We start from the raw sequence: 14302 nt of genomic DNA on the forward strand, positions 1-14302 counted from the left end.
CTGTCAGATATGGCCCTACGTCCTGTCCCTTTCCCTTTCCCAGCCCCAGCCCCAGCTCTGGGCAGCCCAGGGGCCGGAGAGGAACTGATCCCTGACCACACTGGGGCCCCAGGCTCGGGGTCTGGGAGGAGGAAGTCTGGGGACCTGTGAGGGAAGGTGGTGTAGACTTGGAGAGGAAGGGGGTGGGCACTGGGATAGCTGGTTGTCCCCCCCCTTCATCCCCAACTCTATAAGTACTGCAGAGTCCACCCCCCACCCACAGTAGCTATCCAGGGAGGTCTGGGTTAGCCTCTCGCCCTGCTCTTCTGCCCCATTCTCCGGGGGTAAATAATAATAGCTAATATTTATATAGAGCCTACTATGCGCCAGGCAGTGTGCTAAGCACCTTTACAACTATTTGATCATCTGATCCTCACAATAACCCATAGAGGGATGCATTATTATCATTTTGTAGCTGAGGAACCTTAGGTAGACAGAGGTTAAGGGCCTTAGCAATTATCTCAGGCCACATTTGAACTCAGATCTTCATGACTTCAAGTCCAGCCCTCTTCCTACTTTGCCATCTGCTGAGGGGATCCCAAACCCTCTTCCCAGATTTCCCTAATGCTGCCGACCCAAATGGAGATGTTGACTACCTACGTGCCCTCTTCTGGTCACCTGTGACTGCCCTTGGAGGTCTTCAGGTTGTTGCCTGGGTCTCTCTTAGTCAGTCTTTTGCATGACAGCTTGGGAATCCCTTCTCTGGCTCTTGGCAAGTTACTTCCCACTCAGAAGTACTGACCCAAATGAAATGGGCATAACGATGATGTCTATCTTGAAGGGTTACTGGGAGATCCAAATGGGTCATTTTGGTGAAATCATTTGCAAACCTTGTTTCTCTAAAACGTCTCCTGCATCTGCCTCCCCCCCTCTCTTTTTTTTTGGGGGGGGGTGATGATGAATCAATTTATTAATTTTTTATTAAAGCTTTTTATTTTCAAAACATATGCATGGATAATTTTTCTTTTTCTTTTTTCCCCTAGTTTAGCATGGTGATTAATAGTTCTCTAGTTCAGTATGATAGATTTAATCTTTTTTTATTTTTATCATAGCTTTTTATTTACAAGACATATGCATGGGTAATTTTCCAGCATTGACAATTGCAAAATCTTCTCTTCCAACTTTTCCCCTCCTTCCCTCCTCCCCCTCCCCCAGATGGCAGATAGACCAATACATGTTAAATATGTTAAAGTATATGTTAAATACAATATAAATATACATGTCCAAACAGTTATTTTGCTGTACAAGAAAAATGGATCTAGAAAGAAAGAAAAAACCTGGGAAGGAAAACAAAAATGCAAGCGGACAAAACCAGAGGGATTGGAAATGCTATAGAGTGGTTCACACTCATTTCCCAGAGTTTTTTCTCTGGGTGTAGCTGGTTCTATTCATTATTGAACAAATGGAACTGATTTGGTTCATCTCGTTGAAAAGGGCCACGTCCATCAGAATTGATCGTTGTATACTCTTGTTGTTGCTGTGTACAATATTCTCTTGGTTCTGCTCACTTCACTCAGCTTCAGTTCATTTAAGTCTCTCCAGGCCTCTCTAAAATTATCCTCCTGATCACTTCTTATAGAACAATAATATTCCATAATATTCATATACTACAATTTATTCAGCCATCTGATGAGCATCCACTCAGTTTCCAGTTTCTGGCCACTACAAATAGGGCTGTCACAAACATTCTTGCATGTAGAAGTCCTTTTCCCTTCTTTAGTATCTCTTTGGGGTATAAGCCCAAGTAGTAGCACTGCTGGGTCAAAGGGTATGCACAGTTTGATAACTTTTTGACCATAGTTCCAAATTGCTCTCCAGAATGGTTGGATCTGTTCACAGTTCCACCTATAATGTATTAATGTCCCAGTTTTTCCACATCCCTTATATAGTCCCCTATTCATCTTTATCTTTTCCTGTTATCTGAGCCAATCTGAGAGTTGTGTAATAGTACCTCATAGTTGTCTTAATTTGCGTTTCTCTGATCAATAGTGATTTAGAGCACCTATATGACTAGAAATGGTTTCAGTTTCTTCATCTGAAAATTGTCTGTTCATATTCTTTGATCATTTATTGAAGAATGGTTTGAATTCTTAGAGATTTGAGTCAATTCTCTATATGTTTTTAGAAATGAAGCCTTATCAGAATCCTTGAATGTAAAATTTTTTCCCAATTTATTGCTTCCCTTCTAATCTTGTCTGCATTAGTTTTGTTTGTACAAAACTTTTTAAATTTAATATAATTACAATTATCTATTTTGTGATCAATAATAAACTCCAGTTCTTCTTTGGCTACAAATTCCTTCCTTCTCCAGAGATCTGAAAGGTAAATTATCCTTTGTTCTTCTAATTTGCTTATAATATCAGTCTTTATATTTAAATCATGAACTCATTTTGACCTTATCTTGGTATACCATATTAGATGTGGGTCAATGCCTCATTTCTGCCATGCTAGTTTCCAATTTTCCCAGCAGTTTTTGTTGAATAGTGAGTTTTTATCCCTAAAGCTGGGGTCTTTGGCTTTGTCAAAAACTAGATTACTATAGTCATCGACTATTTTGTCCTGTGAACTTAACCTATTCCACTGATTGACTACTCTTATTTCTTAGCCAATACCAAATAGTTTTGATGACCACTGCTTTATAATATAGTTTTAGGTCTGGCACAGATAGGCCCCCTTCCCTGGCATTTTTTTCCATTAATTCCCTTGAAATTCTTGACTTTTTGTTCCTCCAAATGAACTCTGTTATTATTTTTTCTAGTTCTGTAAAATAATTTCTTGGGAGTTTGATTGGTATGGCAACGAATAAGTAGATTAGTTTAGATAGTATTGTCATTTTTATTATATTTGCTTGGCTTACCCATGAGCACTTGGTATTTTTCCAATTGATTAGATCTGATTTTATTTGTGTGAAAAGCGTTTTGTAGTTTTGCTTATATAGTTCCTGACTTTGCCTCGATTCTCTCCCTGGGCTACCACCTTCCTCATCTCTACCTGGTGCATGGAATAGAGAGAGAGAAGGTGAAGAACTTACAGGAATGTGTGAATTCTTTTTCTGTATTTTATTATTTCTGTGTTTCCCCTATGACCTGTATAATATGTGCAGGCCCATATTTACTTGAGCCTTGGCCAGCTAGAAACAAATTTACTTAACCTGAGCTGATGACGTTTATTGGTATTTGACATTTATTGATATTTAGTCTATTAGCTGGACCACTGTCTGCTTGATTAAGCCCGAAGGCCTGATTTTATGTTTCCTAGAAATCAGGCGATTTCAGGGAAATAGAAACCTTCCATTCCAATCTCCCCAAATAGCAACAACCAATTAGATGCCTCCCCCTCCCCTTCTCAATGCTCTCTTCCTTGTGATGTAATCTCTTGTATAAAAGCTTTGTATCTTTACTACTTCTTTAGCCCTCCTAACTGAGCTTTCTCTTTCTTATCTCGCGATGGGTCGGCTCATCCTCCGGAGGTTTCCAATAAACATCTTTTCTGCCTTCTACTGAATGATCTCTGAGTAGTCATTTTGGGTAAGGGTCTTCTACATCCCTCACACTGGCATTATTGTAATAGCCTTCTGAGGGGTCTCCCAGCTTCAGCACCTCCTCCTTCCCGTCTCCTTCCCATACTTGCCAAAGGGATTTTCCTAAAGCATGTCTCTGACCTGCTCACCTGTCTGACACTTCAGTGACTCCCTCTTACCCCTAGGATCCTGTACACACCTGTCTGACTTCCTAGGCTTAGCCACATCATCTTCCTCCTCCTCCAAAGTGTGACGGGGATCAGACTTTTTTCTTTCAGCCCAAATGGCCAACTTGTTCACTCCCCAAACTGGGACTCCATCTGCCATCTCTCTGCATTGGCACAGGTAGTCTTTCCTCTGCTTGGCACATAGTAGGTGCTTAATAAATGTTTACTGATTAATTGATTTTACAGCTCAGAATTCCCAGCATCCTTCAAGACACATCTCCTATGCCCTCTCCTACTAGAAGCCTTCCTGGATTCTTTTAGCTGTCGATGTTCTTTCCTTTCCCCCTTAATTAGTATATGTACGTGTATGTATGTGTGTGCGCGTGCAAAATGTAATGTAATGTAAAATACATACACACATATTTTTATATTAAATAATTTCATATTATATAAATGTAATATATAGGAAGCATATTAATTTTATATTAAATATCAATATGACATATAAACAAAGACATTTATGTATATACACATATATCCATCCATCCATATGTAAACCTACGTGTCTACATCACACCCCTATATGATCTGGTGTGTGCAGCTCTCGAGGGCAGACATGATTGTTTTCCTTGTCTTTGTGAGCCCTCAGGCAGGACAGGTCTGGCCCAGAGGAGACAGCTACTTGAGGCTGTTGGATTGGGCTCTACTATGTCTCTGCTTCAGAATGGAAACCGCTCTCCCCATTGGCCAACAGTGGCAAAATCCGGGTTTTTCTCTCGGTCCTCATCCTTCTGGACTCTGTGGCTTTTGCTCCTTCCTCCTTTGTCCGTTCCCTCTCTCCTTCCTTCTCTCCCTTCCCTCCCTCCTTCCCTTCTGTCCTCTCCTTCATCCTTTAGTGATAGGCCTTCCTTCCTTCCATCTTTCCTTCCTTTTCTCTCTCCTTCCTCCCTCTCCCCCTTTCTCCAGGAACTGCTTCCACTTGGTCTTCTCCCTGGCTCCTCTGCCCACTGGGTACTTATCACCCTCGGGCTCCTTTGCTGGATCCTGGCTGCGAATGACCTCTGTCCGTCCTCCCTGTGGGGCTCTCTCCTGCACTCCTCACTGAGCCAGTTCCCTTCCGTGGGCTGGGACTCCCAACCCTGCTCCTGAGTTTGCTGCACCGTTAATGACGGCCTGGATGTCCCCAACTGGAGGCTCAGCCCCAAAAGTCTACTAAGAGGAAATACCCAGCCCTCTTCCAAGTCCCCGCCCCGCCCTCTTCGCCACCCTCCCTCAGGTTTGCTATTTTGGAGTCACCTTTGACTCTTGGCTCCTCCCTGCCTCCTCCTCACCCAATCAGCCGGGAGATCGCGACCGTTCTGCCTCATAACGCTGGTCTCCACGCTTAGCTTCCTCCCTGGTCCAGACCCTCACGCCCTCTGCCTGGAGCGCAGTGACCATGTCCCAGTGGCCCCCAGATTTCCTCTCCTCTCCCATCCATCCTCCGTGTGGCGGCTAAACTAACTTTTCCAATCTCATGTCGAGGAGAATCATTACTCGGGAGGGGGATGGTGTGAAACGGGGCCCGAATTCAGGCCCCAGATGATCTGGGATCATGTCTGACATTTAACCTGCCCTCCTCACCCCCAGTCCGCCTGACACAGAAGAGATCCACCGCGACAAGACTCCGACATAACAAATGTTTTATTGTCCTTATTTGCCCCAAGGAGGGCAGAGGAGGGGGCAGGAATCTGCATTGGGGGGAGGAGTAGCTACAGTGAGGGAGGATTTGGGGGTGGGGGCAGGTAATAACTCAAAGGAGGAGAAGTGGCCGTACTGGGGAGAAGGCTGGCGCAAGGATCCTCCCACCAGTCCCTGCACCCCATCTATACACCGCACTAAAAATAGGAGTTCCTGAGGCCGGGCTGCTCCGGGATCCCAGCAGGGACCCCCCTTGTCCCCGGGGGTCGGCCTGTGTGCGTCCGTCCCGGGGGGCTCACGGACTGGCAGGGAGCCCGGAGCCATCAGACTTTCAGGCCTCCTCTGCAGTAGCATCAATACCTGCGTAGGTGAAGTTTTCAAACAGCGCCATGTTCACATAGGCCTGAGAGAGAGGGAGGGAGAGAAGGAGGGAGGGCATGAGACGCCGTCCTCCGGGAGGACTCCCGCCGGCCCCCGGGAAGGCTCCCGGGCCGCGGGCTGCGTCCGCTCAAAGGCTCGGCCCCTTCGGGCCCAGATTCCCTGGTTCTGCCAACGAAGCCCAGTGTCTGGGGGTGGGGACAGTCTAAGGAGAGAGACCTGGAGAAGGATCAGCATCATGGAGAACCCTTACTGATAATATTGCGGTCACTATTAATATAATTAATAATATAATTAAACACCTGCCCGGCCTCAACATAGAATTCACCAGTTTCTCACCAAGTCCTTGGGGACAAGATGGTAACAATGGCGGGAGGGGAGGGGAGGGGGGGGCGCTGGAGAAGACAGTGAGAGGGAACTGAGGAAGCTGCTGTGACTGGGGGACTGGCTTGGGAACGGCCCAGGGCGAGGTGGCCGGCAGAGGGTTTCTGGGCTCCGCGCTCCGCCCCAGTGCTAGCCAACTTTTATCAGTGCCTGGGCTGCAAGCCTGGAAGGCTCCTCGGACTCATAGAAGGGCTTGAGCTGGGGAGAGAGCTCCAGAGTCTGAGCACGATCCAAAGGCACGGGCAGGATCGGCGCCGGGATCCAAAGGCACCAGCAGAATCAGAACCGGGATCCAAAGGCACCGGCAGGGTCGGAGCCGGGATCCAAAGGCACTGACAGAGTCAGAACCGGGATCCAAAGGCACCAGCAGAATCAGAACCGGGATCCAAAGGCACCGGCAGGATTGGCGCCGGGATCCAAAGGCACTGACAGAGTCAGAACCGGGATCCAAAAATACTGGCAGAGTCAGAACCGAGCTGATTGAGGAGAGGAAGCGGGAAAAGGGACTCCTCCAGCTGGGACAAAGGATTGAGCAGCCCAGAACACTGCCTGGGAACTCTGAAGGACTCCCAGCCGAGACCAGAGATCTGGGGGAGGGGCGTGCAGGATTTCCCATTTTGATGCAGACACCCGCAGAATTTTAGCATCTGGGAGCTGGGAGGGAGGGTAGCAGCACTTGATGCAACTTGGACCTCAGAGGGAGCTCTGCACCAACTACAGGCCTCGAGGACGTCAAGGAGCAGTCACCACTTTTATGGTAGCCCCTTCCACGCTGGGATGGCTCTCAAAATTAGGGTGTCTTTCCTGACACTGACTAAGTGGATTCCTTCTTTCTTCCTCCCTTCCCTCCTTCCTCCTTTGTTCCCTCCCTCTCTCCCTGCATTCTTTTCTTTCCTTCTGTCCTCTCCTTCACCTTTTAATGATAGGCCTTCCTTCCTTCCCTCTCTGCCGCCTTTCTTCTTCCCTGCCTTTCTCTTCTTCATCCTTTAACAGGCCTGCCTTCTTTCCTTCCTCTTCCTCCTCTTTTTCCTCTCCAGCTTCTACCTCTCCTTCCTTCCTTCTCTTCTTCCTCCCCTGCCCCTCCATCTGTTCTCCTCCCTCCTTTTCTTCCTCCTTCCCTTCCTTTCTTTCTTTCCTTCCTTCCTTCCACCCCTGTGGATTTACTGCCCAGTGCCCTGGTCCGGATCCTGGCTGTACCACTACTAGCAGATGACCTTGGACGTCACCCCCCTTCCCCCCCCCCCCCCAGGCCCTTTAGGATGAAGAAGTTGCTGAGGTGATCATGTGACCCTTCTCAGGAGATGGTCCTGTGAGAGGGATGGAGGACTGGGGGCTGCCTGGCTTCCCCCTCGAAGCTGCCACAGGGACAGGGAAGGTTCCTGAGGCTGGGCAGCTTAGGGAACAGGGAGGTGGGTGCTGCTCTGAGTGCCCGCTGGTATCGAATGGGATGGGAAGTGGGTGGAGAGCCAGGCAGTCTTAAGGGCCCGTCTGCCTCCTGCTGTCATCCCCAGCATACACATCAGTGGAGGGGAGTGGGACAGACATTGCTTCCGAGAAGGTCCTGGAGCTGGTCAAGGAGGGGGAGGCAGGGGGGCTCTAAGACCCCCAGGGGCCAGAATTCCATGGAGGTGGCAGTGCAGCGGGGCAGCAGGGAGAACAGCTAAGGCCGGCTTGGAACTGCTGCTGGGACTGCCGGCGAGCAGAGGCCCCAGAGCATTGTGGGCAAGGCCCCCGTGGCTCTTTGGCTACTTCTCTGACTGGTCCTTCTCTGTTTCTCTAGACACCTTCCCCATTCCTATAGCTCTTCAAAATCTGCAGAGCCTTTTCCAGTGGTAGCTGCTGTGATGCTCACTACAGCGCTGGGAAAATTCCCATTTTACAGAGGAAGAAACTGAGGCAGGCAGCGCGTGCGTCTCGCTCAGTGCCCTGAGGCATGATTTGAACTCAGATTTTCCTGGTTCCAAGTCAGCACTCTGCCCCATTTAAGCCCTGTCTGCCTCTTCTCTCCTTCGGCCCCTGACCTCACGAGTCAGGCCTCCATTGTCCTGCCACATTCCATGCTTCTTTTGGTACCAAGTGGGATTCTTCCCCGCCCCGCCCCAAGCCTGCCTCCCCTCCCAACGCCAGAGTCCTGTCAGCAGCCCCCGTGGGCTTCCCAGCGCCCTTGTCTCTCCCTTTTCCCACAGTGGGGGCCCAGCTCTTGCTGAACTACAGAATCACAGAGTTGGAAGAGACCTAGGAAAGTCCCGGGAGGCGGCAGTCCCTTCCCCAGCAGCCCCAGCGGCCCCCTCTGTGCCGCCCTTCCGGGCCAGACCCGCACTCTTCCCGTGACACCCTTTGTCTCCGGCTGCTGCTCTTGGGCTTTTTTCTCCCACCTGCACCCCCGGGGCACCCCCATCTCCGCCTAGAGCGGCTTCCCACTCAGGAGGCGCCCCCACCCTCCTCCTCCCTCCCTGCTCCATCCGCTCCCCCTCTCCCTAAGTCATCGGGGTCTCTCAACTGGAGCAAAGGGCCCAACTTCTGAGAGGAGCTGGAGAGCCCAGAGGGGCCGAGGAGAGCCCGGCAGCCCCGGCCGCCATGGTGCCAGGTTTGGAGCTCTCCTGACTTTCCCTTCTCTTCTTGTGTTTTAACCCACTCTGTTCACTGGTTTCTATCCTGAGTTAAGACCCTCAGAGCTCCCCAGAGGGCTGTGGGCTCATTAAGGATGGGATGGAAGGGGAAAGGAAGAGCCCAGAGCTCAGAGTCTGGAACCTAGAAGCCAGAGCCTGGAACCTGCAGCTAGAGTCTGGAACCTGGAACCTGCAGCCAGAGCCTGGAATCCAGAGTCTGGAACCTGCAGCCAGAGCCTGGAACCTGCATCCAGAGCCTGGGGTTTGTGACCTGTTCTCCAGGAGAGAGGGAGCCCAGGAAAGACTGGAAGTGTGTTATGGCATCCTAGGACCTGGCAGCAGGGATAGGGAGCAGGCTGGGGCAAGGGGTGGGGTTGAAGGAGACAAGGGGGTTCCAGGAACTGCCCTCCCCTCCTGGGGCCGGGGGCCGGCCCTCCTCCTGGGGCTCTCACCTTCCTGGCCTCTAGCATCCGGCCCAGCTGCACGGAGATCTGCGCAAAGGGTGGCCTTTCGTAGGGACGGTCCCTCCAGCACTGGCGCATCAGCTCATACCTGCGGGGTGAAGTCACCGGCCCTCAGACTGGGGACGTGGGACACGGCCCCCCCAGGACCGTGCAGTGTGAGGGGCATCTCTGAGCAGCGGATGGGAATCTGGGGGGGTACCTCGGGGGGCTTCACTAACTCCCGGACCCAGGAGATGGGAGGTTATAGGTCCTTGGGCCCCGGCAGGCGGGAGGTCCCAGACCCTCAGTTCTGTGAAGAGGGAATCACTAATCCCAAGCCCAGAGCGAACAGTGTGTGAGTGGGAGCCGTCGCCGGCCCTGAGATGGCCCTGAGAAAGAGGGAGGCCTCGGCCCCGGGCCTGGGGTGGGGGGCCCTGGCTCAGTCCGAGGCACCAGAAGGTCCCGGACCCTCCAGTCCCGGCCCGTTTTTAGGCTCGGGAGCGGCCCGGCCCTGACTCAGACACCGCCAGCACCCAGACCAAGGCCCGGGGCCTCGAGGGCGCGGCGAGAAGGGGTGGGGCTTCACATACACTTCGTCATCACAATTTCGGGGTTGCTCCATGCGGTAACCCTGGGGCAGCTTCTCGTAGAGCTCGGCGCACGTCATCCCGCAGTACGGCGTGCCCCCTGCAAGGAGAGGCCGGGCCCTGCAGCTCCCCCAGGGCGGGGGCTTGGGGGAGATCCAAGCAGGGGCCCACTGAGGTGTTGGGGCTCCCGGGCTGGGGGCGATGGAGGGGCTGGGAACGGATCCCCAAGGCAAAGGGTTTGGTCTGGGCCGGAGCGCGGGGGCTGGGGCGGGGATCCACCACGGGCTTTGGGGCTGGGTGGGAGGGCTGGGCCGGGGGGGCACATTAACGGGGGGGGGGTGTTACCGAGGCTCACGATCTCCCAGAGCAAAACCCCGAAGGACCAACTGCAAGGACAGACAGCAGCCTCGTTAAGCCCGGGTGACGCAAGGTGGCCACACAAGCCCGGTCCCGCCCTTCCCAGGGCAGCAGCTGGAGCCACCGAGGGACAACAATGTCACAGTGTCCCCAGAGAACAATGGGCTGGGTGATGTCACAATGAGGCCTTCTCTCCTCTCGGCCTCTGGGCGGGGGAGGGGGCAGGGGCGCGCGTCCCCCTCCCCACCTCCTGAGCCGCAGCTCAGCACGCAGGCCCCAGGGGGGCAGCAGCGTTCCCCAGCCCCGGCCGGGCCCCCACGCTAGCCCCAAATGGCCTCCTGCCTTTGACCCAGGATGCCGGGCTGCCCTCTGCTGAGGAACCAAGGAGAAGGGGCCGGATCTGTCCTCAGGGACTTGGGGCTCCCTGGGCCCCCGGCTCCCTCTCCCCAGACAGGGGCCCGTCCTTTAGTCCGTCCCCATCAGCCGGCCCCCTTCTCTCCTTGCGCTCCTGTTGCCTTTTCCTCCCTCCCCACTCCCATCATCCCCTCTCTCCCCAGAGCCACGTCCTGGACCTCCCCGGGCCCTTTCTCACTCACACGTCACTCTTGGTGGTGTAGACACTGTAGTTCAGAGACTCGATGGCCATCCAGCGCACAGGGAGCCGGCCCTGGGACCCAGGAGGGACCAAAGGAGAGCGTCAGGGCCCCCGAGGCGGGAGGGGGGAGCATTGGGGCGGTCCCTGAGGACTGAGCCACGGGACCCCAGACTCACCATGGTCTTCTTCACGTAGACCTCCTCCCCCCGGGACAGGCCGAAGTCTGCAATCTTGGAGGCCAGATTCTCCCCCACGAGCACGTTCCGGGCGGCCAGATCCCTGTGGATGAACTTTAGGGAAGAGAACACTGTGGGTCCGGGGCAGAGGGGCCCCGGGGGTCAAGGGACACAGGGCTTGATGTTTATACTGGGGATAGAGGCCACCCGGGAGACTAGGAGTGAGAAGAGAAAAAGTGCCGGTGTGAGAAATGGGATCAAAGCAGATTGCATGAGTCACGGGGAGCACCGTGGGTCCTGAAGTGAGAGCCGAGGGGCACAGGGCATGTTAGTCAGAGGCACAGGGCATGGGGCATTGTGCCAGGTGCGAGAGCAGAGGGGCACAGGGCATGGGCTCACTGCCCATCTGGGAATGGTTACGGGGCCTTGTTTGGATTCTGGTGGCTCAGAATGAGTGTAAACAGCAAGCGTTCCTGTTTCGGCCAGAAACTTCGTAAAAGAGGCCATTTTTTGTCTCATTTTTCCCTGGCCTTAATCACTGAATGGGCATTGCCTCAGACAAACAGGCCTGGGAGAGACCTTAACTTTCCCTCCTTCCTTCCTTCCCTCCTTTCCTTCTTTCCTTCCCTTTTTTCTTCCTTCCTTTCCCTCCTTCCTTCCTTTCCTGTTAGAATCCTTACAAGGTGTTAAGTCACTAGAATTGGTAGAAACAATGCTTAAGTTAACACCTTTGAGAGTTCACACATTAATTCACAAGTTTGGGAGATTTCAGGATTCAGTATGAGATTCACAAGTTTACACCTCCCACAATCCCACTCTCAGAGGAGTCAACCTGTGGGTTCACACCTTTAAGAGATCATATATAAGGAGCTCTTAGAGCTTCAGGCAAGAGACTTGAAGAGACTGAGAAAGCAGGAGTCAGTTGAAGAGACTGAGAGCCAGAATTCAGTCGGGAGATTCAGAGCCAGGATTCAGAGAGAGCTGGAGGCTGAAGCTGGCAGAGGCAAAGGACTAGCAACAAAAGCTCTCGGAACCAAGGAAAACTAACTGGGCTATTGTGGAAGAGACAATAAAAGATCTGAACTTTTAATCCAGGGCCGCATTTGAGGTGATTATTACTTTGAACTGAAACTAAGGCTGTCTCTAGAGAACCTCCCCAAGAAACCTGCTCCCAGAGAACGATTATATTTTAGAGAAGAACAACACCACACTTCCCTTCTTCTTTCCTTCCTTTCTTTCCTCCTTCTTTCCTTCCTCCCTCCCTCTCTCCCTTCTTTTCTTCGTTCCTTCTTCTCTTCCTTCTTCTCTCCCTCCTTCCCTCCTTCCTTTCTTCCTCTCTCCCTCCTTCCCTCCTTCATCTCCCTCCTTCCTTCCTTCCTTCTTCTCTCCCTCCTTGCTTCCTCCCTTGCTCTCTTCCTTCCTTCCTTCCCCTTACCTACTGGTGTGCTGTCCAAAGGAATATAAATTGTCCCAGCTGAAATCTCCCAGCATATCTCACTGCCTGGTGTTGCCTCAGACAAACAGGCCTTTTAAAGATCTTAACTTAAATAGCTCAAGAGCTCCTGCTGCATCCAGGGCCAGCTCCAGTCTATCAGGCCACTGGACCCAAATGGCTCTGGAGGGGAACCTGAGGCAGGTGCCCTTACACAGCCCGCCCTCCCTCCAATCTAATTCACTTGCATATCACTTCTCCATGTCACGGTCCACTTAGCTCAGTGCTTGACACATAGGAGCCAGTTAATTTATTGAATCGTTGACTATTAATCTGACTTGATTTTTTTATTCTTTGCCCAGTGGCCAAAACTGTTAAAGCACAGGTTTATTGGACCATGTTGCTCCTCTGCTCAAGAAATTTCAATGGCTCCCTATTGCTTCTAGAATAAATTGCCAACCTGGTCTTTAAGATCCTTCTCCACAATCTCTCCCCCCTTCCCTTCAAATTCTATTTCCCCTTATTCCCTTTCACTACTCTCAGCTCTAGTAGAGATGCAAAGCTTACCGAGTGTTCTCCAAAAGGGGAAATCTCCACTACTTGGCCTTGCACCCCTCCTTTCCTCCATGTTTTTCAAAAGCTTCAAGGACATCCGACCTTAGCTTCTCCCCACAATCCTCACCTTCCTTTATGGGCTCAGCTCAGAGGCTCTGTCAGTGACACTTCCCTCACCCCAGTCCTTGCCCCCGCCTAAGACTCAGGCCCTGACCCGGTGTTTGTCCTGCTAACGGTGGCCAAGCCTTCCCACCCCCAACCCCACCCGGGTCTAAGCTCCTGGGGGGCCAGGACAGAACAAGCCGGGGCCGGGTGGCGGGCCGGGGCGGAGCAGGCCGGGGCAGAACAAGCCGGGGCCGGGTGGCGGGCCGGGGAGGAACAAGCCGGGGCTGGGTGGCGGGCCGGACGAGACTCAGGGAGCTGGGAACGGCCGCCTGGCTGGAGCTTAGGGATTTTGACCCCTGCTGGCTCACCCGTGCCAGGCAAGCTCAAAGGCTGGGCAGGGGCTCACCGGCGGCGGTGTCCTGAGCTCCCGGGGCGTTCCCGGGAAGCTGATGGCGGAAGTTAGTGAAGGGAGCGGCCACTAGGGAGGCTGAGGGAAGCCCGAGCACAGAACCCTGCGAGACCGCTGGGCGCTTGGGCTCCTTCGGCTCTGGTATTAAGGAGAAGTTGGGCTGCCGCCGCAGCGACTACTCCTGGGCTTCCCCGATGGAGGAGAGAAACATGCCCGGGGGAACTAAGGAGGGAGGGGAGAAGCAGGGATGTGGCCAGTGGAGGAGGAAAGGAAGGAGGGAAACTGAGTCGCTGGAGACAAGAGTTAGGCAGGAGGGACCCCTGGGGAACTCAAGGAACTGGATCTTAAAGGGAGGAAGCGCTTCCTGGGCCTGAACACAGCAGGTACTTAATAAATGCACTTGGGCTCCCCGTTTCATCTCCCCCTTTCCCAGCCCCACGGGCGGCACCTGCTTCTCGCTCAGGTACTGCATGCCCTTGGACACGTCGCTGGCGAAGCGCAGCAGCTGCTGGGACGTGAGCGTGGAGGCCGTGCCGTGCTCGTGGGCGAAGGCCGGGTCCGTCTCCAGCACTCGGCTCTTTCGAAGGAAGTCCAGCAGGTTCCCGTAGGGGGCGTACTCTATGGCGATGTACAGGTACCCTGGGGAGGACGGGGAGCTCAGGCCGGGCGGGGGCTCCGGCTCGGGGCCCGCGGCGGGAAGGGGACTCACCTCGGTTCTCGCAGGCTCCCAGCAGGTTGATGATGTTCGGGTGGTGTCCGAGCTTGCACAGAACCTCCAGTTCTCCGGCAAAGTCACGGTGGTCGTTCTCGGAGGCGAACTCTGGACCCAGCGGGAAGCGGTATCAGAATCGAGGTGACCACGGGGC

General features: G+C 53.1%; 1 protein-coding gene across 3 annotated transcripts in view; it reads right to left on the bottom strand.

Annotated features, from left to right (window-relative positions):
* Positions 1-5391: 5391 nt before the first annotated feature.
* The window catches only part of TIE1 (tyrosine kinase with immunoglobulin like and EGF like domains 1), a 30172-nt gene continuing 21261 nt past the window's right edge, over positions 5392-14302 (bottom strand). For all 3 annotated transcript variants that reach the window (XM_051999969.1, XM_051999967.1, XM_051999968.1), the window contains exons 16-23: positions 14146-14256; positions 13885-14075; positions 10936-11049; positions 10761-10831; positions 10153-10193; positions 9811-9907; positions 9230-9329; positions 5392-5809 (exon numbers count right to left, since the gene is read on the bottom strand). In XM_051999969.1, coding sequence (XP_051855929.1) covers positions 5738-5809; positions 9230-9329; positions 9811-9907; positions 10153-10193; positions 10761-10831; positions 10936-11049; positions 13885-14075; positions 14146-14256 — 797 coding nt within the window. In that variant the 3' untranslated portion in view covers positions 5392-5737. The remainder of the gene's footprint in view (positions 5810-9229; positions 9330-9810; positions 9908-10152; positions 10194-10760; positions 10832-10935; positions 11050-13884; positions 14076-14145; positions 14257-14302) is intronic.

The sequence above is a fragment of the Antechinus flavipes genome, chromosome 4, assembly GCF_016432865.1.
Source record: "Antechinus flavipes isolate AdamAnt ecotype Samford, QLD, Australia chromosome 4, AdamAnt_v2, whole genome shotgun sequence".
Lineage (NCBI taxonomy): Eukaryota > Metazoa > Chordata > Mammalia > Dasyuromorphia > Dasyuridae > Antechinus > Antechinus flavipes.